This window comes from Hemicordylus capensis, chromosome 2 (genome assembly GCF_027244095.1).
Source record: "Hemicordylus capensis ecotype Gifberg chromosome 2, rHemCap1.1.pri, whole genome shotgun sequence".
In the NCBI taxonomy this organism is placed as follows: domain Eukaryota; kingdom Metazoa; phylum Chordata; class Lepidosauria; order Squamata; family Cordylidae; genus Hemicordylus; species Hemicordylus capensis.
The window spans coordinates 273,347,972-273,375,720 of NC_069658.1; the positions used below are offsets into that span (position 1 = coordinate 273,347,972).

At 41.7% G+C, this 27,749-nt stretch overlaps 1 protein-coding gene and 1 long non-coding RNA gene across 12 annotated transcripts in view; one reads left to right on the forward strand and one right to left on the reverse strand.

Annotated features, from left to right (window-relative positions):
* The window catches only part of ATXN7 (ataxin 7), a 212,165-nt gene that overhangs the window by 103,243 nt on the left and 81,173 nt on the right, over positions 1–27,749 (forward strand). For 8 of the 11 annotated variants that reach the window (XM_053291777.1, XM_053291780.1, XM_053291776.1 and 5 more), the window contains one exon: positions 7,373–7,477. The exons of 2 other annotated variants lie outside the window; for them this stretch is intronic. In XM_053291777.1, coding sequence (XP_053147752.1) covers positions 7,373–7,477 — 105 coding nt within the window. Of the gene's footprint in view, positions 1–7,372; positions 7,478–26,425; positions 26,457–27,749 lie in introns of those variants that run through there. One more of the 11 variants, XM_053291788.1, reaches the window with a different exon arrangement.
* LOC128343185 (uncharacterized) lies at positions 20,268–27,387 on the reverse strand. The gene is made up of 3 exons (XR_008315374.1): positions 27,260–27,387; positions 21,517–21,604; positions 20,268–20,912 (listed from the first exon to the last, which is right to left on the reverse strand). It is a non-coding gene; the product is annotated as an uncharacterized LOC128343185 (long non-coding RNA).

The window sequence follows — 27,749 nt, forward strand, 5'->3', positions numbered from 1 at the left end:
CTGGCAGTGGCTTCTCCAAGGTTGCAGGCAGAAATCTCTCTCAGCCCTATCTTGGAGAATCCATGAAGGGAACTTGAAACCTTCTGCTCTTCCCAGAGCAGTTCCATCCCCTGATGGGAATATCTTACAGTGCTCACATGTGGTCTCCCATTCAAATGCAACCAGGATCAACCCTGCTTAGCTAAGGGGACAAGTGATGCTTGCTACCCCAAGACCAGCTCTCCTGCCCTGGTTGCTGTACCCATTGTCATTAGTTTAATCTTTACATTTAGTCGTAGTCTCATTTCCCTGTACTCCTTGACTTTCATTACTAGAGCTTGCAGATCATCCACATTCTCAGCTATCAGATTGGTGTCATCAGCGTAGCACAGGTTATTGATGTTTCGTCCTCCAACTTTAAAACCACACTCATCTTCTTCCAATCCAACTTCTCTCAGCGTATAAGTCTGATAAATAAGGATAAAGTATACAGCCTTGTCTTACTCTTTTGCCGATCTAGAACCAGTCTGTTTCACCATGTTCTGTCTGGATTGTGGCTTTCTGTATAGCTTTCTCATGAGAACAATGAGATGTTCTGGGACACCCAATTTCCTAATGATATTCCACAACTTGACATGGTCGATGCAATTGAAAGCTTTTCTGTAGTCCATAAAGCACATATTGACTTCTTTTTGGAATTCTTTGGCTTTCTCAATTATCCAGCGTGCATCAACAATGATGGGTTTTGTTCCTCTGCCTTTTCTGAAACCAGCTTGGACATCCGACATTTCCCTTTCCACGTAGGGCTCTAATCTGCATTGAATGGTCCTGAGCATTATCTTGCTAGCATATGAAATTAAGGATATCGTGTGATGGTTTGCGCAATCTGTTAGGTCTCCTTCCTTTGGTATGGGTAGGTAGACTGATCTCTTCCAATCGGTTGGCCACTGTGTCTTTCTCCAAATTTTGTTCTTGCTTTTGTCACTCATGAGATTTCTAATGCTTCCGATGTAAGGCAAGAAAATGGAATAAAAAAATCTTCTTTAGTGATGTCTATGACTTGTATATAAAGTTTACAATGAATCCATTTTATGAACCCAATTTTCCCATTCAGTCAACTGCATTTGACAGAAAATTCCTACCACCACCAGCACTATCTGCCCTTTTGCATCCCATTACATACCAATTTGAGTTTGGAAACTCCTTCTGAGTTCAGAGATATTTTGGAAAACTTTCTTTGCTTTTCTGTGTCTATTTCCATCCTCAAGGTCTTTACAGATGTCATTGTAGTACAATTCCTTGTCTCTTCTAACAGCTTTCTGAAATTCCCTATTAAGTTCCTTCCTGAGGTCTTTATCTTTCTTGGCTTTGGCTTCTCTCCTCTTCTTGGCAATTTCCACCTTCTGTTCTGACATCCATTTTGCTTTCTTCTGTTTCTTGGTCTTTGGCAGTCTTTCACATTCATCCTTAACAACTTCTTTGATTTCATTCCATAGTTCCTCTGCTTCTCTATCAGTGAGGTTCAGAACTTCAGTGCGGTTCCTGATGTTCTCCTTGAAAATGGTGGGTACATTGTGTGATGTCCACGTGTGTAGGTGTCACTTTGGTTGTTTGAAAAATGTGTTAGCAATGAAGAGATCATTGGCTTGGCAGAAACTAATAAGTCATTCTCCTGCTTCATTTCTGCTTCCTAGGCCATACAGTCCAACTGTGCTTTCCCCCTTACCATTTCCAACTTTGGCATTCCAGTCCCCAACCACTACCAGCATATCTTGCTTGCATGTTCTCTCAATTTCAGATTGAACTTGAGCATGAGACTAATCAACTTCCTCTTCTTCTGCATCAGTTGTTGGAGCAGAGAATTTAAGTAAATGTCATGTTAAAGTGGGGGAGCCACTTCGGGGGAGAAACGAGGGCGAGGGCTGGACACTTTGTCCAACCATTTGTATAGAGGGAGGCTTCTGTTCAATCAGTTTTAGGTTGTGCTGAGGTTGGGTTGAAGTTGTAATGTGTGTGGGTTTGTCTGGAGATGGGGAGCCAGGGAATGCCTTCGTTGAAGGTGGGGCTGCTATTCCTGTGGTGGTGGGGAATAGAAGAAGTAACGCTGGCAGGTCCGCAGGCTGTTCCGGGGGAAGGGTGGTCAGAAATCTAATAGCTGTCCCCCTTTCCGGCTCTCCTGCCAGCTCTTTGATCTCGGGGAGCACTGCCAACATCCCACATAACATTACCTTGCTTCTCTGCAATGCCAGGTCGGTCCAAAATAAATCAGAACTCATCCATGATTTGTTCATGGATGAAGGGGCCGACCTGATGTGTATTACTGAGACTTGGTTGGGGGAGGCTAGTGGTCCAGTTTGGTCCCAGCTTCTCCCGCCAGGATATTCTGTAGAGGAGCAGGTGAGGGGACGTGGGTGGGGAGGTGGAGTGGCTGTGGTCTATAAGGATAACATCTCCCTTACCAGGGTCCCTGTTAGGGTATCGGACCATATCGAATGTGTGTACTTGAGTTTGGGGACCAGGGATAGATTGGGACTTCTGTTGGTGTACCGATCGCCCCGCTGCCCAACGGAATCCCTTACTGAGCTCACGGACTTGGTCGCGGAACTTGCGTTGGAGTCTCCCAGGCTTTTGGTGCTGGGGGACTTCAATGTTCATTTTGGGACCAATTTGTCTTGGGCAGCTCAGGAGTTCATAGCGGCCATGACAACTATGGGCCTATCCCAAGCGGTCTCTGGATCGACGCATATTGCAGGTCACACGCTTGATTTGGTCTTTTATTCTGATCAGGGTGGTGCTCCGTGGGTGGGGACTCCTTCGATCTCCCCGTTGTCATGGACGGACCACCATCTGGTTAAGGTTGGACTTACAACCACTTCCCACCTCCGCAGGGGCGAGGGGCCTATTAGAATGGTCCGCCCGAAGAGGTTACTGGATCCGGTAGGATTCCAAGGATCCTTGGAGGGATTTAATGTTGGCTCTGCAGGTGATCCTGTTGATGCCCTGGTTGAAAACTGGAACAACTTGCTTACCAGGGCAGTAGACACGATTGCTCCTAAGCGTTCCCTCCGACCTGCTTCAAAATTGGCCCCTTGGTATATGGAAGATCTACGGGGGCTGAAGCGGCAAGGTAGGCGACTGGAGCGCAAGTGGAGAAAAACTCGACTCGAATCCGACAGATTACGACATAGAGCACATTTAAAGATCTATGCTCAGGCGATATGTGCGGCAAAGAAGCGGTTCTTTTCTGCCCGTATTGCCTCTGTGAGTTCACGTCCAGCGGAGTTGTTCAGGGTTGTCAGGGGACTAGTATCTGCTCCCTCTCCCTTGAACCAGAATTTGGAAGCATCAGTTACCCGCTGTGGTGTGTTTAATGAATTTTTCGCAGACAAAATCTCTCGGATTCGGGCCAACCTAGATGGAGACTCCACAATTAATCTGATGTCTGAACTGGAGGTGTCCGACAACCCCTCTTATACGATTCGGCTGGATCAGTTTCAGTTTGTGACTCCTGAGGATGTGGACAAGCTGCTTGGAGTGGTGAGGCCTACCACTTGTCCTCTTGACCCTTGTCCAACATGGCTTGTTCTATCTAGCAGGGAGGCTGTTGTAGGCGGCCTGGTAGAAATCATAAATGCTTCTCTGAGGGAGGGCAGGATGCCTCCTTGTCTTAAGGAGGCAATTATTAGACCTCTTCTAAAGAAGCCTGCGTTAGATCCCTCAGAGTTGAGCAATTATAGGCCAGTTTCCAGTCTCCCATGGCTGGGCAAGGTAATTGAGAGGGTGGTGGCCTCTCAGCTCCAGACGGTCTTGGAGGAAACTGATTATCTAGACCCATTTTAAACTGGTTTTCGGGTGGGCTATGGGGTGGAGACTGCCTTGGTCGGCCTGATGGATGATCTCCAATTGGCAATGGACAGAGGAAGTGTGACTTTGTTGGTCCTCTTGGATCTCTCGGCGGCTTTCGATACTATCGACCATAGTATCCTTCTGGAACGTCTGAGGGTTGGGGGTGGGAGGCATTGTTTTTCAGTGGTTCCGCTCCTACCTCTCGGACAGATTCCAGATGGTGTCGATTGGAGATTGTTGCTCTTCAAAATCTGAGCTTAGGTATGGTGTTCCTCAAGGCTCCATACTCTCTCTAATGCTTTTTAACATCTACATGAAACCGCTGGGAGAGATCATCAGGGGATTTGGAGCTGGGTGTTACCAGTATGCTGATGACACCCAGATCTACTTCTCCATGTCAACTTCTTCAGGAGTTGGCATATCCTCCCTAAATACCTGCCTGGAAGCAGTAATGGGCTGGATGAGGGAGAATAAACTGAAGCTGAATCCAGATAAGACGGAGGTACTTATTGTGCGGGGTCAGAACTCTAGAGACGATTTTGATCTGCCTGTTCTAGATGGGGTCACACTTCCCCAAAAGGAACAGGTTCGCAGTCTGGGAGTACTTCTGGATCAACGTCTCTCCTTGGTTTCTCAGGCTGAGGCGGTGGCCAGGAGTGCCTTCTATCAGCTTCGGCTGATACGCCAGCTGCGCCTGTTTCTCGAGATCAGTGACCTCAAAACAGTGGTACATTTGTTGGTAACCTCCAGACTGGACTTCTGTAATGTGCTCTACGTAGGGCTTCCTTTGTACGTAGTCCGGAAACTTCAGTTGGTCCAGAATGCGGCAGCCAGGTTGGTCTCTGGGTCATCTCGGAGAGACCACATTACTCCTTTGTTGATGGAGTTACACTGGCTGCCAGTAGGTTTCCGGGCAAAATACAAAGTGCTAGTTATTACTTATAAAGCCCTAAACGGCTTAGGCCCTGGGTATCTAAGAGAGCGTCTTCTTCGCTATGAGCCCCACCGGCCGCTGAGGTCACTTGAGGAGGTCCATCTCCAGTTGCCACCAACTCGTTTGGTGGCTACACAGAGACGGGCCTTTTCAGCTGCTGCCCCGAGATTGTGGAATGCGCTCCCTGCTGAGATAGGATCCTCCCCATCTCCTGCAATTTTCAGAAAACACCTGAAAACACATCTCTTCAGCCAGGCTTTCTCAGCTTTTTAAAAATTTGTTTTTAAATTGTTTGATTGTTTAATTGTAGTTTTATGATGTTTTTAATTGTTAATCATTGTTATGTTTTATAATTTTTATTTTAATTATTAACTGATTTTAAAGTGTTTTAATGTAAACCGCCCTGAGCCTTTTGGAAGGGCGGTATAAAAGTTTTAATAATAATAATAATAAAATAATTAATAAAGGGTTGTCCATGAAATCTAATTGATACTAGTCGGTCACTGACCGCATTGTACCCAAGTGCTGTCATTGTGATATCCTTCTTGACTATGAAAGCAACACTGTTTCTTCTTTGTTTCTTGTGTCCTGAGTTGTAAACTATATGATTTTCTGACTGAACGTGTCCTATTCTAGTCCATTTTAATTCACTGATGCCCAAGATGTCAACCTGTAGTCCATTGATTTCAACTTTCACTGTGTCAAGCTTTCCCATATTCATGCTTCTTACATTTCATGTCCCCATTGTAATTCTGTCTTTGCAACTTCAGATGGACAGCTGGGATGACTTTTGCACTTTGGGTGACCCTACTGGGAGTATACCTCCTGGCATATTTTCTCACATTCCTCCCAGGCGCGCGCACGCGCGCACACGTACACACACACCACAATGAGGCAGCATAGCTGGACTTGGGGAGGGTGACTCCTGTAGTTTGATCTGAAAGAATTCTGTGTAGGTAGGTTCCTAGAAGAAAACATGATAAATTATGATAACTTAATGGAAATATGAAAGGTGTGTGTTTTTATTTTATTAGTTACTGTAGGATTTGCCTCTTAAGGTTGGTGTTCTAGATTCTGGAAACTTCTTTTCAGAGGAATAAGGTTCAGACACCTGAGAATCTTTATATATGTCAATTGTAGATTTCTAGATAAGCATTCACATGCCAAATGTATACCCGTACAGGTGTGTGAATTGATTATTTTAATAGCCTATGTAAGTAGTGCAGCTTAAGGTGGATTCACTACAGCTATGCCAGGAAATCTGTGTTTGATGCTGAAATATTAAAATATTTATGTCTTGATGTGCAAATATATGTATGTGGGAATTGGAAAAGCTTTTTTTTTTTTAACCTAAGGGGGCTGGGAGATGAATGAAGTAGGAAAGGCTCTATGGTTCTGAAAAGGAAACTTACTGTCCAGTGTTTAGATTCTCCTTTTGTTCAGAGAATGTGTAAGATTTTTAGAAATAATGAGATGCTTGTACAGTCTTGAGAAACTAGGCCTTATTATACACCCCCACTTGATAGTGTACTCACAATTCCAAGAATAATAGAATTATAGATTGTGGGAGGGATCTTGGAGATCTTCAAGATCAACGTCAGTGCAGGAAATTGCTAAAGCTCCCCAGATCTGTTCAGTTGCATTCTATATCTAGAAATGCTTCCTCATCATAATATTGTTATATTCACTTAACTACAAAATAAATGAAAACTTTAGTATTGGTCTTAGTTTCTTGGTATATAAGTAGGGCTTACATTGTTCAGTTTGGAAGCCACATTATGATGACTTTCCATCATATTAACTTTTTAAAGGAGATACCATTCCAATTTAAACATCTAGTATAGTAGATTTTACTCATTTTGTCCAGATAGCACTGAAAACTTCTTTGTTTTTGTTTAATCTTGCTTGTATTTTCTAGAAGTGTTAAATATATTCTGTGGAGGTGTGAAATGGCCATATATTTTTCAGCATATACCCGGGTTTTCTGTCCAGTTCTCTCTCAACTCCTTTGTATGAGCATTTTGTAGATCTGTGGCACCAGATGTCTGGGGTTTAATATGCTGTTAAATAAAACCATTAGATACATAATGCTGCCTGGTAAAAGTAATGCCTTTAAAACACATGCTGCCTGTTGTTACGCATGTTTTGCAAGGGCGTGTAGGTCTGTATAGTACTTCACCTTAAAAGCGCTTTAATAATTTTCCTTCCCTGTTTGTATGTTAAAACTTTGTGTGCAGAAACTGTGGTCAAACTCAAGCTGCTCTCTCATTATAAGTATATATGTACAGTATGTGTCCTATTCAAAGTTAGTAAGGTTCTGCCTAAGGTGATATAAAATCATTTTATACTCAGCTGCCTTATATCCATTGTATTATATTATACAATGGCCAGAAAAATAAACGGTTTTATGACTGACTTGGAAGGAGACGATACACTATGTAATATTACATTCCATACCTAATTATTACGTTTCATTTCCCCACTCCCATGTGCGGCTTTTGAGATTTGATTTTGGTGATTTTCTGGTGGTGGCATCATATCGTTCTTTTACATAAATGATTGAACAGTCATTGTGATCAGCTGTGAGACATACCCTTTGTCTTTTTATTTTAGATATGCCAATATTTGGTCTTTACCCAGCTCATGATGATTTCTATTTGGTGATGTGTAACCACTGTAATCAGGTCGTAAAACCACAGGCATTTCAATCACATTATGGTAAGTGCAGAACCATTTTTTTTAAATCATTAGGGGTGAGGTGAAATCAGGATTAAGCCTGGCAATTTTTGATTATCCCTCTTCATGATCTTTAAAGCTGGTGCACACTACATTATGTAAATAGAGTACAAATATGAACTGTGCATTCAATTATATTTACTTATATTTTCATGTTAAATTATTTATATATATTCTTTCTCTCTCTCTCTCTCTCTCTCTCTCTCTCTCTCTCTCTCACACACACACACACACACACACACACACACACACACACACACACGCATATTCTCTCTCACACACACATGCGCATGTACAGTTTCTCTTTTGAAGGAGATTCCTTGAGTGGATATCCTTTTGGTGTATAGAAACTATAGAGTTGATTTTATGCAGTTTTTACATGTGAAGCTTCTAGGAATATCCTTTGTTACATTTAGGTTTCCAGGCCTGTGCACTGCCAAAAATGTCTGATTCTGATTTGACTTGACAGTGGCACTGTTGGAGATGCCATGTCAGCCTCTCTCAACTGTTGTGTCAGTGATCCAACCCTCTTGGTGTCAGACCCTCTCTTTCTTCTTTTCCCTTTTTTTGTGTGGGGCCAGAGGTCAGGTTGCATTGCTTCATCTTCCCTCTGAAGCGAGCATGCAGACGCAGGGAGCTGCCTTCCATGGCTTGGGGGTTTAAAAGCTATGTTTCCCCCCTTTCACTCTTCTTCTAGATCCCATGAGAGGTGTGGGTGCTTCTGGGACTGATAGTTTTGTCTGTCACTGGAGTCATGTATGGCAGCCTCAGGAAAAAACCCTGCATATTCCAGAAGCACCCGCACCACTCACCTACACTGTTAAAGTGGAATAAAATACCTGTTAAGGTAATACCTGTTAGGTGCTATGTCATTTTGGAACAAATTATACAGATGCGGCAAATTTCAGGTACAAGAAACACTATATTAAATCTTGCAAGTAAAATACATATGTTGATGTTCAATGTATTAAAATAGCAGTGATTGATAATGAAAAATATAGCTTGTTACAAGTAATTAGTTGGGTTGTGGTGAGTTTAATGAGAAGCATGATTTGGATTTGTTTTAACTGGCAATTATATGAGAAAATGTATATTGTACTCCTGTGTATATATAGGAGTGGCAAGTAGTTTTTTAAAAATCTACTTTAGTTGAGGAAAGTTGTTGATTGCTCTCCAGTTTCTGTACTCTATGATGAGATGACATTTATTATTCAGAAATAAGATTTTGCAAGATTTGACAACTTTTTCAGATCTATTCTGTAAGCCTCCCCATTTCTTACAACAAGACGCATTTGCTCACCCAGGCTTTTAATTAGATATTGTTTTAATTGTGTTTTTAATAGTTCTTGTGATTAATTTTAATTGTTGTAATGTTTTAATATTTTTTAATCTGTTGTTTTTATTGTTTTGTTTTAAACCGCCCAGAGACTTTCATTTTGGTTGGTATACAAATGTGTTAAATAAATAAATAATAAGTAAGTATTCTGTAATGGTGATGGCAGCGAAAAAACACACGTGTCTGCCACCATTACATCTGTTCAGCGGTGGCCAGCACTGCTTTTCCAGGTAGTCTTGCGTGGGGAGGGTCTTAAGTGTTTGAATGTGCAACCCCTGCCAACTTGGCAAAGAGGCACCTTTTAATGTGGTGATTCTCTTTTTTTAGCAGGGGGAGAGTAACTGGCCCAATCCACCCCCTGCACAGTATGTCCAGTGACTGTTGCTGGTGTCTAGCTTATGTTTCTTTTTAGATTGTGAGCCCTTTGGGGACAGGGATCCATCTTATTTGCTATTTCTCTGTGTAAACTGCCCTGAGCCATTTTTGGAAGGGTGGTATAGAAATCGAATAAATAATAATAATATAATAATAAAATATATAATAATAAAAATAATAAAAACTGCATGGCTTTTGGCTTAAACACCTAACAAGCCTTCATGAACAACTATCAAAACAGTTAATCACATTTTGCAAGGAGGTGATACTGAACAATGGCTAACAACTGGGAAAACTCATCTCATCATGAAAGACCCAGCAAAAGGTGCAGTTCCAAGTAATTATAGACCGATAACCTGTCTGCCAACCATGTTCAAATTATTAACTGGAATAATAGCAGATGAAGTGATGCAACACTTATTAACTAACAAACAGCTTCCAGTTGAACAGAAAGGAAATTGTCCGAACACCAGAGGCACAAACGACCAGCTGCTGATTGACAAAATGATTTTAGAAAATTGCAAGAGAAGAAAAACCAATCTAAGTGTTGCATGGATTGACTACAAGAAAGCCTTTGATTCATTGCCTCACACATGGATACTAAAATGTTTAGAAACAACTGGTGTCAGCAGAAACATTCAGATATTTATTTTAAAAAGCAATGAGCATGTGAAGTACAGTTAACTATCAATGGCAAGACACTTGGACAGGTTAACATTAGAAGAGGTATTTTCCAAGGAGACTCACTATCCCCTCTCTTGTTTGATTCCATGACTCCACTTTCACAAAAACTAAACAAAACAGGCCTTGGATACCAAACATCTAAAACATCAAGTAAAATCAACCATCTGCTGTACATGGACGATCTGAAGTTGTATAGAAAGTCCCAGTCAGAAATCGAATCACTGCTAAACACTGTCCATATATTCAGTAGCGATATAGCAATGGAGTTTGGACTAGACAAGTGTGTTGCATTAAAAACGAACAGAGGAAAAATAACAAAAACAGAAGGAATAGAACTGCCCAATGGAAGCAAGATCAAGAACCTGGAAGAGAAAGAACGTTATAAATACTTGGGCATTCTCCAGGCTGATAACATCACACACACTGAAGTTAAAAGAAAAAGTTGGAAGTGAATACATCAGGAGAGTTAAAAAAATCCTCAAGTCCAAACTCAATGGCGGGAACACCATACAAGCCATAAACACCTGGGCTATACCTGTTATTAGATACACTGCAGGAATAATAGACTGGACCCAGGCAGAGCTAGAGACGCTAGATCGTAAGACTGGGAAAATCATGACCATCAATCATGCTCTGCACCTCCGCAGTGATGTAGATAGGCTATACCTCCCTTGTCGCTCAGGTGGAAGAGGAATGCTGCAAGTCCATCAAACAGTAGAGGAGGTGAAAAGAGGCCTTGAAGAATATATCAAGGACAGTGAAGAAGATGCACTTAAATTGGTCAATAACGAGAAATTATTAAACACTAATGATACAAAGCAGGCCTACAAGAAAGAACAAGTCAAGAAGCGAGCAGAAAAATGGAAAAATAAGCCACTACATGTTTAATATTTGCACAACATAATCGGAAAATCAAACATCACCAAGACCTGGCAATGGCTTAAGAATGGCAACTTGAAGAAAGAAACAGAGGGTTTAATACTGGCTGCACAAGAACAGGCACTAAGAACAAATGCAATAAGAGCAAAAGTAGAAAAGTCAACAACAAACAGCAAGTGCCGCCTTTGTAAAGAAGCAGATGAAACCGTGGACCACCTAATCAGCTGTTGTAAAAAGATCACACAGACTGATTACAAACAAAAGCATGACAAGGTTGCAGGGATGATACACTGGAACATCTGCAAAAAATACAAGCTACCTGTAGCCAAAAACTGGTGGGACCATAAAATTGAAAAAGTTTTAGAAAATGAAGATGCAAAAATATTATGGGACTTCCTACTACAAACAGACAAACATCTGCCACACAATACACCAGATATAACTGTAGTCGAGAAGAAAGAAAAACAAGTCAAAATAATCGACATAGCAATACCAGGGGATAGCAGAAGAGAAGAAAAAGAAATAGAAAAAATCACCAAATACAAAGATCTACAAATTGAAATTGAAAGGCTGTGGCAGAAAAAGACCAAAATAATCCCAGTGGTAATCGGCGCCCTGGGTGCAATTCCAAAACACCTTGAAGAGCACTTCAAAACTATGGGGGCCACAGAAATCACCATCAGCCAAATTACAAAAAGCAGCTTTACTGGGAACAGCCTATATTCTGCGACAATATCTATAATACTAACAGCAACAATATTAATAATAAAATTCTGCCATCCCAGGTCCTTGGGAAGGACTTGATGTCTGGATAAAACAAACCAGTCAATAACACCTGTCTGACTGTATAAACAATAATGATAATAATAAAATATGTTTTTATACTTGTGGATCCCAGTGTCCAATACAATTAAGACATTTCAACTTTTGTGAATATACCATGCAGTACAATTGTATGTGCATAATTGCACAATTGTATGTGTAATATACATAATGTAATTTATGTTCTTAAAGTAGTAAAATAAGTTTAGAGACAAAATAATTTTTTAATTTTTCAACATTTTTTTTTAAATCCAGTTTTTCCTTCCATGGATTCTGAATTTCTGGAAATTTTACATCTCTAATCCTAACTTTTCTGTAGTTGAAAAAAGTGAGCCGATACTACATTTGTTTTCCCGATGAGTTTGACAAAATTTGTACTTAGTTTATGCAAGTGGAATGTTTTGGAGACAAAATCATAATGAACTCTGATTTAAATCTCTGATTAGACCAAGTCAGGTAGCCTAGTTAAGCATGCCAAGTTTTACGAGACTATCTACTACCTGGGAGGATATGAAAATGTCTACAAAGGAAAAGAATTTTGTATTTATAAGCATATCCCAAGGTTCTGGCCTTTGAGAAATCTGTTCCCATCCACAGTTTGTGCCAACCAGAATATAGACCATGGTTCAAGAGCTGCTTGTTTGTTTTTATTTTTAGTCTGTTCAGGCAGCAGCATGGTATACTCCTGCCTCCTGCTTCAGTGGCCTCTGGGGAGGTAGCAACAGCTGTAACTAAGGTTTATTCATTCAGACATCATATCAAACCATGCTTCTCAAACCCACTTCAAATCATAGTTTCTAATCGGGGGTGGCTCTAAGCTGAGGGGACCCTCAGTAAGTGAGCACTGTGGGCCTTCTACTTGCAGAGGGGAGTAACTTTGGCAGGTGTAACTTGGTGGTGATGTCTTCTGTTCTTCCAGCTTTTCCCATTTGTAAGGGGCTCCCTCTTGAGGCTCCTTCATCATTGCTTTTCTTCCACCTGCCCCCTAATTTTTCAGTAGGTTTTCAGTCTACCTGTGATAAACAGGTTGTCCCTATATTTGCTTAGTGTTGCTGATTGCCTAAACTGGTGCTTCATTATGCCCTAAAGGGCAAATGAGAAGTAAAGGTAAAGTTTTGCTATCGAGTCTGTGTCAACTCCTGGTGATCACAGAGCGATGTGGTTTTCTTTGGTAGAACACAGGAGGGATTTACCATTGCCATATCCCGCACAGTATAAGATGATGCCTTTCAGCACCTTCCTACATTTCTGCTGCCCAATATAGGTGTTTCCCATAGTCTGGGAAACATACCAGTGGGGATTCGAACTGGCAAAGTTTTGCCATCGTGTCTGTGTCAACTCCTGGCGATCACAGAGCGATGTGGTTTTCTTTGGTAGAACACAGGAGGGATTTACCATTGCCATATCCTGCACAATATAAGATGATGCCTTTCAGCACCTTCCTACATCGCTGCTGCCCAATATAGGTGTTTCCAGTGGGGATTCAAACTGGCAACCCCTTACTCACTAGGCAAGTTACTTCCCTGTTGCACCATTAGAAGTATTTGGTAAAAATGTTTGTACTTCCTCAAAAGTGGCCAAGACATTTGGCTAATACGTGAACTACCAAAAATTAAATTTTCTAAAGTTCTTTATTGTGCAGGAAGCACCTAATGTTGAATTCTGCCTTGTGCAGTGGAGCAAGTGAGAAAAAGGAATTAAAAAGTGTCTATTGGGCAAATTGCCACTCCCCACTGCTCTCCTGCAGCTGTGGGGGGCTGGGTTGTGCTCTTGGCTCCCTTGAGGCAAGCAGGGAGGCTGCCATGTTGGAGTTTGTCACATGGTGCAGACCAGCCAATCAGATGCTAGGAGCAGGCTTTTTAAGGAGCTCTATAGAGCTCCCTCTCAGTTGCTTGGATTGAGCAGCCCGCCCTCCCACCCATTTCAGTGAGGAAAGTCCGGTTGCCTTTCGGGGCCAAGTAGGAATCTTTTGGCCACACCTTTTATTGACTTGCCTGCCAATGTTAACCAGTTCTGTCCAAGGAAAAAAAGATAAAGTTTTGTAAATCTGCCCCTGTGGTCACCTGAGACCAATTCTTAACTTGCCATAGGTGAGAGTCTTTTGCAAGTAACAATTCTGGTAGGATATTGTTGCTTTAAATTAGCATTTATCATCTATGTTATTATTGTACCAAGGTGCCATGACCTCCCTAATTTAACTATCTTGCTTTTTACAATGTTTTGTGAGTACTCATGGTATGAATGAGTTGATGAATGTTCATTCAGAGTATTTTACTCAATATAGTAGATGAGCTAGCAAAGCATAATGGCTGAAAGACTAAACTATGGCTAGTGAAATCACATCTTAGAATCTAATTTCTGTTATTGAACTTACTAGGTGGTCTTGGGCAGATCCCTATCTCTTGGCCCCTGCTTCCCCACTGCAATATGGGGATAGTAGTATTCACAGGGTTGTTTTAAGAATTATAAGATAATGGGTTTTTTTAAACTCCCTTGAACATTTGAAAGCACTAAACAAATGCAAAATGTTTGCATATCATTCTGCAAACAATTAATATTGGGGAAGAATCACATTTCAATTGGATTAAATTAATTTTATGTGGTAAGGGTTTAGTTGGTTCATTATTGACTTTTAGATTGAAGTAAGAGCCTGTTAGTTAACTTGGTAGCTTAATTATAGGCTGCAAGCACAGATGACATGTTGGAAACAGTATTGCAACTACTTTATTTAGAATATTTATACACCACCCCTGACTACTGGTCAGGGCAGCAGCTCAAAACAATACAACAGATGCAATGTAAAATAAAACTAATAAAAGTAACCAAATGAAGTAAACAAGTTAAAAGTCCAGGCTAAAATCACAATCAGAATTAAGTTTCAAATTAAAAGCTATTTTAAAAACTGAAAATTGAGAATTATACAAAGTAATATAACTCATAATATAATATATAACTTATAATATGTAACTCTTACAAGCCCCTGGTGGCGCAGTGGTAAAACTGCCGCCTTGTAACCAGAAGGTTACAAGTTCGATCCTGACCAGGGGCTCAAGGTTGACTCAGCCTTCCATCCTTCCGAGGTCAGTAAAATGAGTACCCAGAAATGTTGGGGGCAATATGCTAAATCATTGTAAACTGCTTAGAGAGCTCCGGCTATAGAGCGGTATATAAATGTAAGTGCTATTGCTGCTATTGCTATTGCTAAAAACTAAATAACTTACCAGATATACCAAAGATGGAATATTAAAAAGCCTCTTTAAAAAGATGTGTTTTTAGTTGTTGTTTAAAAACACTGAGGGAGGGAGCATGAGGAAGCTCTTCAAGGCTCTTCAGCATGAGCATGAGGAAGCTCTTCAGGAAGGGTGTTCCAAAGCTGAGGGGACCCAAACGAAAAGGCCCTGTCTTTAGTCCCCGCCAACTGGATCTCAGTTAGTGGCGGGGCCATGAGCAGGGCCTGATATGATGAACAAGGGCCCTGACAGTTACCCTGGCCTCAAGCCATGTGGGTATGTGGTCCAACAGGTGCCCCAAGATATGTAGAGCTTTAAAGGTGAAGACGAGCACCTTGAATCTAGCCCAGAAGTGGATTGGTAACCAATGAAGCTGCCGCAGGAACAGTGTTCCTTCTAAGGTGGGCACATGTGCATGTGCTCACACTTTTTTTGCTGTCTGCTCAGTTAATTTTAAATAATTTTAGATCCTGCACAGGATAAATCAGGAAGGACCCACTCTGAATGCAGAAGCGTACACACTGCTTTGATATTGCCACCCAGAACAAAACTTATTACACACACAGATGAAAAAAATTAGAGCAAACACCGTGCAGGATGGGTGTGACACTAATGAAGCAATTTGTGCCCACGAACATCCTTGCAGAGCATTCTGGACCAGCTGAAGCTTCTGAACTGTCTTCATGGGCAGTCCCATATAAAGTGCATTGCAGTAGTCCAGTCGGGATATTACCAAACAATGAGTGACTGAGGTCAGGTCCGACTTCTCCAAGTAGAGTCTCAGCTGTCGTACCGGCCATAGCTGGTAAAAGGCACTTAAATACAACTTGTTGTATTTCAATGTTAACTTAACATTGAAATAAATAAATAAAATAAACATGCAACCGCATACATTATTCTTTATAACATGGGTGGGTAGGCAATGGATAACTGGTAACTCCCAGGCTTATCTGAAGTGGCTCTCCAGGCCTTTGGGTTTGCCTTTCCCCTTCCCTTCCTGCCAATACTGCAAATCTGATTGGCTGCCTGCGTGGGGGCATGGCTAAGCCATTTTTAATCTCTCTTTGTGATAAGGGTTGCTTTCCCTTTCCCATTAATTTATCTCTCATTTCTTCTCCCTCAAAGCAGAATCTCTTCCTTTCCTCCTGTCCTACAGCAAAATTCTCCCAGAACTCGAGGTTTTTGATGTTAAAATCCTTTGTTCTGTCGACTTTAAATTTTTGTAGAAGCTGCAATTTTGTGACTGACTTCACCTCTCCAAGGTTCTAGCAAAAAAATGGGGGTGGGGGTGGGAGTAGCTTCTGGAAGCCTTATGCCTGCCTGCTCCTGCCTTATAACATATAGTTCTGACTTGAGATATAAATGTAAACTATACTGTGTTCATTCTTTGGAGTCATTAGGTTGAATCCATGTCCAGCTCAGTGTATGTAGCATTGGGAGGTTTGCTGGCAGGGTTTGGATCTAGTAGAATTACGTTAACAAAGGCGGATGAGATGATTTCAAGGAGTGGGAGAAGAATTGTTCTGACTGTTGCTGAAGCCTCCTGCTTGCTTGCCTCCTGCTTTTGGATCTTGTCCCAAGGTGAATGCTTTGTGTTGTGTGGGTATAATGTACTACTTTGTGGAAGTTGTTACTACTTGTTGGGGTCCCCATCTGTGCCGTCCATTCATGAGTTTGGGATGAGGTACATAGTGAGGATGTGTGTTCTGTCTTGGGGGAATTGTTTGAAGGGTACAGTTGGGGAGGGTTGAGTGTGTATGTATGTGCATGCACATGTGAGTGTGCATGTGTGTCAGGTAAGGGGATACATACTTGGCACTAACACTCACAATTGTGTGTAGCTTTGCAGTGAAGGTGAGGTCCTGATAGTGGTATGGCCACGATGACCCCTATGTATGTCACCATGGCTCCTTTGTGTGCTTGTGAGCAACGCAAGTCCTTTCCAAAGCACAGGAGCATCCTTTCTGCCATTTGCACGAATGCAGTGCTGGGCTGTATGGCATCACAATATAAGGGCATTTAGGCGTTATTCAGCCACCTAATGGCATAGTGGGAAATGACTTGCCTAGCAAGTCAGAGGTTGCTGGTTTGAATCCCCGCTGGTATGTTTCCCAGGCTATGGGAAACACCTATATCAGGCAACAGCAATATAGGAAGATGCTGAAAGGCATCATCTCATACTCCATGGGAGGACACAATGGTAAACCTCTGCTCTACTAAAGACAATGGCTTTGTGGTCTCCAGGGGTCGACACCGACTTGATGGCACACTTTACCTTTAGGCATTATTCACTGATGTGTTTCTTGTCAGCAAGCAGAATTGGACTATATAAAAGCTATTCAGTAGGAAAATTACTTTTACCTGTTGCTTGTATCTTAGATGGCAATTAGTGTAAAAATACTTTCTGAAAAGCTTGTTGTTTGTTCTGTGGTATCTGGAACTCTAAGTCCTCCATCTGTTGTGATCTGATTGCCAGAATAAAATCTGTAGTGCCTCTGTTTCTTCGTAAAAGGAATCCTCAGCCTATCGAGTCAACACCAAACAGGCACATGTGGTGACCAACTACACTAAGGCCAAATTAATTCTACAATTTAGCAAATTACCATTAGAAGCTTTGGCCTGTTGCACATAAATACTTCTTCGTTCCTGAAACAGTAGTTCACTAAGTCTGAATTCCAGCAGCTGGATTTTAATCTTTAGTTCAAGTAGTGGCTGATTTAATTTCTTCTTGGCAAGGCACTATGAAATTCTATAGCTGTTGCAAGAAACACTCTGGCATGTCCCCAGAAGCATTTTGCACTTGGAGTTTAGCGTAGGATTTGTTTCAGTAAAGACACTTCAACCAATTACTTAGTAACTTTTATTAAGTGATGTGCTGTTTTAAAATATCAGCACTTGGACAAGTATTGCAGTAAAACAAACCAGGATTGTGAATGAGATTTGGGGGAGGAAATTACCCATCCCTTGCTGAGCTAGAAGATGAAAATTACTTGCCAGTGTGGAACATAAGATCTGCCACAGTTGCACTTGCTGCAGTGTGATGGAATAAAAAACGGTGTGCCATGTTTAAATGTTCACACAACAGCTTGCACCACAAAAATTTGCTTTGCATTTGAGTTGCCATTTAATGTAAGGCTTTATTTGATGCACTTGTAGCATTTGACTGTGAGAGCTTTCTCCTTGTTCTCATAAATTAGTAGTACCTGATAAAACGCTGTGGTTATTGTTCAGTTTACTGCATAATCTGTAATTAATATTACTGTAGCTAGAGTACTGTATGTGCCAAAACACTGAACGTAAAATAAGACTGGTACGCTTTGTTCTCTTCTTGCCTTACATTGATTAGTATGATTGATTGAGTTTCATCCTAATACTGCAGAGCAGATACATGAAGTGCAGCACTCGGTGTGTGTCTGCCATTCAGTTAGAGGCAGACACACTTCTCCCTCCTCATATGACTACAGAAAAGCCGTCAAACTCAATCAAGTGTTTGGGTTTTGTACTTAAATATAATGTGCGTCTTTTTTCATTTTTTTAAAAGTTTAACCATTCTTTAACCACTCTAAGTTGCATAAAGGGGTCCTCACTGGGGTGCATGCAGATACCTCTGCTTCCCAGACTGGTTATATGAATCTTGATCTCAGAGGAGGGCTGGTCTTGTGGCAGCAAGCCTGACTTGTCCCCTTAGTTAATCAGGATCTGCCCTGGTTGCATATGAATGGGAGATTACATGTGTGAGCACAGTAAGATATTCCCCTCAGGGGATGGAGCCACTCTGGGAAGAGCAGAAGGTTTCAAGTTCCCTCCTTGGCATCTCCAAGATAGGACTGAGAGAGATTCCTGCTGGCAACCTTGAAGAAGCCGCTGCCAGTCTGTGAAGACAACACTGAGCTAGATGGACCAATGGTCTGACTCAGTAAATGGCAGCTTCCTATGTTCCAGCCTCAGAATTGATAATGAAGACATTGAAGTGGTGGATAGCTTCTGCTTTTTAGGATCAACCATAAACTTCCATAGTTTGGCAAGGTAATTAAATGAGTGGTGGCCTCTCAGCTCCAGGCAGTTTTGGATGATGCAGAGTATCTAGACCCATTTCAAACAGGCTTTTGAGTTGACTGTGGGGTTGAGACTGCCTTGGTCAGAGAGCAGCAACCCCTGCTGTTTGTTTAGATGGTAAACTGCCCTGAGATTTTATATAGGACAATATATAAATAAGTCAAATAAATAATAAATATACCTCCAGAAATAGGGATGTGCAAACTGGTTCGGGGAAAGGCCTGGAATGAGCTGAAGAATGCCCAAACCGGGCGATTTTTGGCATGAGGAAGGCCAGAAGGGGGAGGGGGAACCTCTGTGGACCCCCGAGGCCTTGGAGAAGGCCCCCCCAGGGTAAATACTAAAAATAAATTTTTAAAGTCAAAATAGCCTGTGGAAACCCCCTCCCCTGCCAATGGGGGGAGGGGCAAAACTGGACAGGCAACCAGGCCAGCTGGTTTGAACACACCCCTAGTAGCTTATGTATAGGCCAAATCTGAAAAAAGAGCTCCTGGTCTCTGCCTCAACCTGAAAAACCAGAGAGTTTTCGATCCAAGAGCACTCCCAAGCTACGTATCTGATCTTTCAAAGGGAGTGTAACCCCATCTAGAACAGGCAGCTCTAAACCATATCTTGGGTCTCCCCCCCCTCCCCCAGTCAGTACCTCCATCTTATTTGAATTCAACTTCAGTTTGTTCTTCCTCCTCCAGCCCGTTACCAATTCCAAGCAGGCATTTAGAGAGATTAAGTCATCTCCTGACAAGGTTGATATGGAGAAATAGATCTGGTTGTCATCAGCATATTGATAGCACCCAGCACCAAATCTTCTGATGATCTCTCCCAGCAGTTTCATGTAGGTGTTAAAAAGCACTGGAGATGGAATGGAGTTCTGTGGGACTCCATATAATAGCTCTTGCTTTTAGGAGCAGCAATCTCCAAGTGACACCATCTGAAATCTACCTGATAGATAGAAGTGGAACCACTGCAAGACAATGTCTCCCACCCCCACCTTCCTCAGGAAACCCAGAAGGATACCATGGCTGCTGGTACCGAAGGTCTCTGAGAGATTCAAAAGGATCATCAGAGTCACACTCCCTCAGTCAGTAGCCAATTGAAGATCATCCATCAGGCCGACCAAGGCAGTCTCAATCCCATAGCCTACTTGAAAGCCATTTTGAAATTGGTCTAGATACTCTGCATCATCCAAAACTGCCTGGAGCTAAGAGGCTACCACCTACTCATTCACCTTGCCCAACCATGGGAGATTGGAAACAAGTCTATAATTAGCTAACTATGAGGGATCCAATGCAGGTTTATTAAAATAAGGCTTAACAATAGCCTCTTTAAGACAAGGAGTCATCCTACCCTTCCCCAGAGAAGCATATATAATATTTAACAGACCCTCTCTGATACTACAATTACCATATAAAATAAGCCATGTTGGGCAAGGGTCAGGAGAACAGGTTGTAGGACACACAGTCTGAAACAGTTTGTCCACATCCTCAGGAGTCACAAACTGAAAGTGATCCAATCTGATCCTGTAAGAGGAAGACACCCCCAACAGTAGACTGCAGTAACTGTGGAATCCAGTTTGGCCCAAACATGAGAGATTTTATCTGTGCAAAAAAATAATTGAAGACATTACAGCAAGTGACTGAAGGTTCCAAGTTCAAATTAAAGGGGGAGGGGGCTTATACTGGCCCCCTCACAACCCTAGACAATATGAATTTGTGGAAGCAATGCAGGCAGAAAAGAACCAGTTGTAGTGATTATTGTAGTGACTACAGGATAATACAAGTGAAGCACTTGACATCCAAACCTATGCAAAGGCTAACTAGTATTACTATTAATCATATTTATTATTATTAATCAGGTTTTTATACCACCTGATATGCATATCTCTAGGCGGTGTACAAAATTTAAAATATTTAAAAGTCACAAATTAAAATACATAACAATAAAAACAATATAATAAAATTATTAAAACAAGTTTTTAAAATTATTAAAATTCTAATTGATGAAAGCCTGAGTGAACAGGAGGATCTTGAGGTTCTTCCTGAAAACAAACAGAGAAGGAGATTATCTTATTTCAGTAGGAGGCTTATACCAAAGCCCTGGACAGCCACAGAGAAAGCCCGGTCCTGAGTTGCTACCAAACGAGCCAGTGGCATCCGTAACTGGACCTCTCCAGAAGATCATAACATGGGGCAGGGATTATGGCAAAGAAGGTGCTCTCTCAAATAGCCTGGACCCAAGTATGATTAGTATGTATATAAATTTCTACCTTATTTAATCCAATGAGAATATATAGTTGAAAAGATGTGAACATGTTGCTTTCCTACTTGCTGGGTTGGTGTCTCATCTGTCATACAGTGTGAAGGTGTTTTTCATGAGTAAATATAGGCAACTAGCTTTCCATGTGAAAAGTTGTGGAGAAGTTTTTCTGTCTTAAATGTGTGCTAAAATGCTTCAGCTATCCATGGTTGATTTTGTATGATTCATGATGATGGTATTTTCACTCCTATCTAATGTACATACATTGCTGTTCTTTTAAAATAAATTGTTTGAGCTAATGTGTGTACTAACCCTGCAGTTATTACAAAGCTAAATCTTAAGCATGTGTAATATGAAAGGAGATTAAATGGAGCATATGCACACACCAACCAACTCATTGTCTCAATGCAGCACAAAGATCACTTTGGAGGTATTGAAGACCACAGCTTTTTGGTTTGTTTTGCTTAAAAGCACCTGTTCAGCAAAAATAAGAGAAATTAGAATACACCATGAAAACTGCAGATTTTGAAATTGTTACAAGTACATAAAGTATACTTGGAACTGTGAAATCTGAAAGTCATGAAGAAAGAGTAGGGAAGACTCTGTTGCTTAAGAGGGAATATCTTCCCCACTCGACATCAACCACAGGTTACCAATGAATATAATCAGTCATGTGGAGAAGTGTTACCACTTGCTTAGGGCCTGGTAATTTACCAAACAGCAGTACCTTATCATATATCATATCATATCATATCATATCATATCATATCATATCATATCATATATTTATTTATTTATCACATTTGTATACCTCCCAAAACGCAAGTCTCTGGGCAGTTTAAAGAACAATAAAAACAACAAATAAGGTTAAAACAGTATAACAATTTAAAACTTAAAATGTTAAAACTATTTAAAACACATTTAAAACAGTATCTAATTAAAAGCCTAGGTGAACAAATGTTTCTTGACTGACTTTTTAAAAGTTGTAAGAGATGAGGAAGCTCTTATTTCAGCAGGAAGTGTGTTCCCAAGCCTTGGGGAAGCAATGGAGAAGGCCCATCCCTGAGTAGCCACCAGACGAGCGGGTGGCAATTGCAGACCAACATCCCCTGACGATCTCAATGGGCGGTGTGGTTGATAGTGAAGAAGACATTCTCTTAAATACATAGGGTCCAAGCTGTTTAGGGCTTTATAGGTTATAACCAAGACCTTGTATTTTGACCAGAAATTTATCAGCAACCAGTGTAGATCTTTTAAGATAGGAGTGATATGGTCTTTCCGAGAAGACCCAGAGACCAACCTGACTGCTGCATTCTGGGCCAACTGCTGTTTTTGGACTACGTACAAAGGCAGCCCCACGTAGAGCGCATTGCAGTAATCAAGTCTGGAGGTGACTAGCAGATGTACTGCTGTACTGAAGTCATTTATCTCAAGAAACGGACGCAGCTAGCGTATCAGCAGAAGCTGATAAAAGGCATGTCTGACCTTTTATGTACATTAATGGTAAATTACTACTCCCCATTCATGGGAAACCCTACCATGTCATCTATATTCGTCCCAAACAAAGCAGAAGATGAAATGGATTGTTGTCCTTCCCCCCCCCCTCCATATATAGATGCTTAAACCAAGAAGTAGGGATGTGCACGAACCGGTTCAGAGGCCATTTTAGAGGTCTCCAAACCGGTTCATATGCCAGGGCCGGTTCGAAGGCCCTGGGCTGAGCACTTTAAGGGCAGGGGGAAGGTGCACTTATCCCTCCCGTCGCATTTCCCCCGCTGACGTCACTTATTTCAAAAAACCTTCAGGGCATCAGTGTAGCTCCCTGCTGCCCCATTGCCCTCATCGGCTGGAAGTAGCCAGAAGTACCAGGTGTGCATGTGCCCATTGCATGCGCAGCAGACTGGTGCACACGCGCACGCAGTGGGCGCATGCGCGCCTGGTACTTCCAGCCACTTCTGGCCGATGAGGGCAACTGGGCAGCAGGGAGGTATGCTGCCGCCCCAAAGGTTTTTGGAAATAAATTATGCAGGTGGGGGAAATGTGGTGGGAGGGGTAAATGCACCCTCCCCCCACCCTTAAAGTGCCAAGCCCACTGCTTCTAGACCACCCAGCTGCGGTTCCGTGCACATCCCTACCAAGAAGATCTACCTCTTTCATTAGTAGGGTCATATCTCAGCCTTGTGACATATGCACAGGCCACATACACATCTGGATTTTTAGCCTACTTTCCTTAAGGAAAGTAAGCTTATGAGATCACCCATGGATGTGTGTGCCCCTATCAACTTCGCAATGCCAGAACCGATTTGAACCAAATTTGGTACAGTTGTAGGGACACCTCAGTGGCATAGTTGGTGATGCTGTCATCCATCTCAGGTCAAGATGTTGGATATGTAAATGTTTGAGGTGCAAGTGGGCTAACTTGTAATTATCAATTTATGGTGAAAGAGGCAGATAATTACCAGAAATTCTTGTTAAAAATTGCATGCTATGGTCCCTTCCCCCTATTTTCTTGGGATCTGCCCTTGGCTGGCCTTTATAACTTATAGTTGCAGGCTATTGCTGTCTTAGCCATGGGGCTTTACGTTCCAGCCAGTCCCAAGCCAATTGACAATTTCTTTCGCTTGAGAATGGCAAGTTTCCATTTTCCCAATACTACTTCATGATGGTACAGTAGCATCTCATCTAGCTGTTACTTTGTTTGCCAGGAATTGCACTTTCCCCAGCTCTATTTGTGTGACATCATAACCGAGCTGTCAATTGATCAAAATTCTCAAAATAAACGTAACAGTATTACAAAGTTTTAGCCAGCTTGAAAAGTCCCGTAGCTGGCAAATATGGCCCTCAGGTTATTAGATTTGACTTTACATGGCAGTTAAGAGATGTAGGAAGTACCTCTTTGTTATCACAGCAGTATTCTTTGTGTTCAGTCTAATACATACTGTACTGCTTGATGGTACACGAATCTGAAGTTGAAATGAGCTAAAAAAGATAAGCTATATTGGGATAACTGCATAGGAGTAGAACATAATTTGGATGTGCGAGATAAATGTGGTGTAGTGGTTAGAGTGCTGGACTAGGACCAGAGAAACCTGAGTTCAAATCCCCATTCAGCCATGATACTTGCTGGGTGACTCTGGGCCAGTCACTTCTCTCCCAGCCCAAACTACTTGTTGTTGTGAGGAGAAACTTAAGTATGTAATACACTGCTCTGGGTTCCTTGGAGGAAGAGCGGGATATAAAATGTAATAAATAAATAAACAGTTAATAATAAAGGCCTTAAAATGTCCAGTGTGTTATAATTTAAAAAACAAAAAACCACATTGTTTAGCTGAACAGTTATGCTGTAATCCTCAGACTTGGGATGTAGCCCTCACTTTTACACCAATAAAATAATGGAGCAAGCCTGCTATTTGTTAAGTATATCTGAGACTGTCTGCAGACTCGGTAAGTACTGTTTGAAGTTTGTCACATCTACAAAGCTTTCTATCCACATGAACCAGTTTGCAGAGGTGACCTGTCGTGAGCAGGTTGGCCATAAAGAACTGGCTTCAAGCCCAGAACTGCTGTATGTATAGGATGGTGAACAGATAGTTGGGGCGGCGGGCGGGGAGGCACCACAAGACAATGGATTTTCAAAGACACAGTTTCAGCAAACAAGACCTATCAAGCTGTTGCTTGCTTGAACTAAGTTATGGCAATTCTGGGAATCTTATCCTTGAAGCGGCAAGTCCTAGCTAGTGCTCTAACTGTTAAGATAGTATTGGACAGGAATTGTCCTACAGCTATTACTTGTGTGATCCTTCAATAGTATAGTCAATATAAAAGTTGTCTTACTCTTTATACTTGGTTTATCTAGACAATAACTCTGTGTATTTGTTAGGATTCTTCCCACAGGGAACTATTATCTGATGTGGAAATGACAGTGAGAGATGGTTGTTACAGATGACCATTTTACCCCACGCAGCTGCACCTGATGTGAAGTAAAAATTAATCCTTACTACATGGAAGAATGATGTAGAGACAGTTGGCTTGCTAGGTCGATACATGCTGACTGTGGCAAGTTACCATTTGGTAAATGGTCATTTGTAGTCACACAGAGAGGAACTCTCCCAGTGCTATAAATGTCCGAATAAGGATTTTAATCCAGATCATTTAAGGTGAAATCCAACACTCTAGTCAGTGACTCTCTGGCTGAGAGGTCCTTCAGAATTCGTTGAATAGTTGTGCATTGTGATGATGCACTTGACTTTTTCTGTTAGGAATTATTCTTTATGAATTGCATGTAGGATATGACAGTCATTTAGACAATGATAGTGTTTAATTAATTTCGATTGTAAACCGCCCAGAGATGCAAGTTTTGGGCGGTTCAAAAATAAGTTAAATAAATAAAATTGTCAAACTAACAAGGCACTCTTAACTGATGATATATAGATATAGATAGATCTTTACAATGCAATCTTGCATGGATTTTATAAAACTCCTTCCCATTCCAGACGGAAGCCTTTTGATGAATTCCTGCAAGGAAATGCCATTTTTATTTATAACAGCACAACTCTGTGCAGGTTTACTCTGAAGCAAGTCCCACTGTTTTTAATGAGGCTTACACCCTTATAAGTGTGTTTAGGATTGTGCTCTTCTCTAAAATTATGCAGAGAATTATTTTATCTAAATCTCTAACATTTTTTAAGATAAAAGCAATCAAAACAACTTCCAAAACCAATAATATATACTAGCTGAACCCGCACAGAGCATCTGTGCGCTAGTGCACTCAGGCTTTGTCTCCCCCCGCTTGCCCGTTGCTCCCCCTCTGTTGCCCGTTCATCCCTCCCTCCGCTCACCCTGAAGAAGGAGGCTGCACCGTCTCCTCGCCTCTCTGCATAGGCAGTCCCAGTGCAGCCTGATTTGTCATTTGGCCAGCAGACAGGCCCAGAGAGGGAGGCTGTGCCGCCCTCTCCGCTGCCTTCTTGGCCAGTCTTATAAGAGCGGCAGCTGGGCTGTCTGGGCACGCAGCACCCTCCCCCACCAGCTGCCGCTTGCCTGCCTGCCTGCTCGCCCACCCACCATTTTCTTTCTCCAGCCAGGCATCTGGCCAGCCGCTTCAACTTCCCTCCGCTTCCTCCCCCCCGTCCGCCCACCCGTTTACGTGTGTGTGTGTGTGTGTGTGTGTGTGTGTGTGCAGCCAGCCTCCGCTTTCTCTCCCCTGGCCGCTTTCTCTGCCCACTTGGCCATTGACCTGATCTTCACCACCGCCACTGTCGCTTTCCTCTCCTCCTCCCAGCAGCTTGCAAACTCTCGCAAGAGCTGCCACTCATGGGATTAGCCACAGGTACATCTTAGTGAATTATATATAGGGATTTAATAACAAGTATTGTGGTGTATGGCATTTGGGTCTGATTCCGCTGTGTGTTAAGTTTATTTTCAGGTATATTTTTCACCCTTAAGGTTACCTAGGCTTGTTCACTTCACTATCCCCACTGTCACTGTTTGTTATGAAGCCTCTATAATGCTTGGGGTTTCTTATCCTGGTAATGTGACTTTGCAGATGTGGGGAAGGTTGCTGACAGAAATTACTCAGAGATGTTTCAAACAAAAACCAGAATAAAAAATTATTAAAGATGTTTTCTGAGGTTTGTGTGCACTACTATTAAGTAGGGCTGTTAACTTGCTTACAGTATCAATGTTGTTTCTTTTGACAGAGCTTAGTTGCATTTCACTCAGTACTTAAAACTTTAACCCAGTTCCTTCCGAGAACTTTGTCACAGACTATCTTATTCCCAGTCTTTATCACGAACTCATATATATATATATATATATATATATATATATATATATATATATATATATAGCCTAACCTCCTTCACAGGGTTGTTGTGAGGAGAAACCTAAGTATGTAGTACACCGCTCTGGGCTCCTTGGAGGAAGAGCGGGATATAAAATGTAACAACAACAATAACAATAATAGAAATCACCATCAGCCAATTACAAAAAGCAACATTACTGGGAACGGCCTATATTATGCGACGCTATATATAATAATAATAACAGCAACAACATTGATAATAAAATTCAGCCATCCCAGGTCCTTGGCAAGGACTCGATGTCTGGATAAAACAAACCAGTCAATAATACCTGTCTGACTGTGTAAACAACAACAACAATAATAATCCTTTTAGTCTAAAGCATCTTCTTTTGATACTGCTTTTCATCAGACCCAAAAATCCACTCCTTCTCTTTCCACTACTAACTGCCAACTGCCAACTGTCACATTCTAACTGCCACTGGTAATTGACAGCTTCATGGTGTTCCAAGCTGATTTACATAAAAATAGTTCTGCCTTGTGCATCATTGCATCATTTTATCACATGGTGCAACAAGGGCCATTTCTCAAGGTGTTAGTCTGGAGCAGTTATGAGCAGGGAAGGAAAAGGAAGGCCCACCAGAGGCTTTTGCTAACTAGACTACTTTTGTCTGGAGACAATACTTAGAACCTTTACTCTGGTAAGTCTTAGTTTAAACTATAAAATGACACACATTCACATCCAGGTCCTGGAACTCTGGGCCTACATAATCTCTCCCAAAATCCCTTTGGCCTTCTCTTCTCCCCTGGATATCCCTTTCA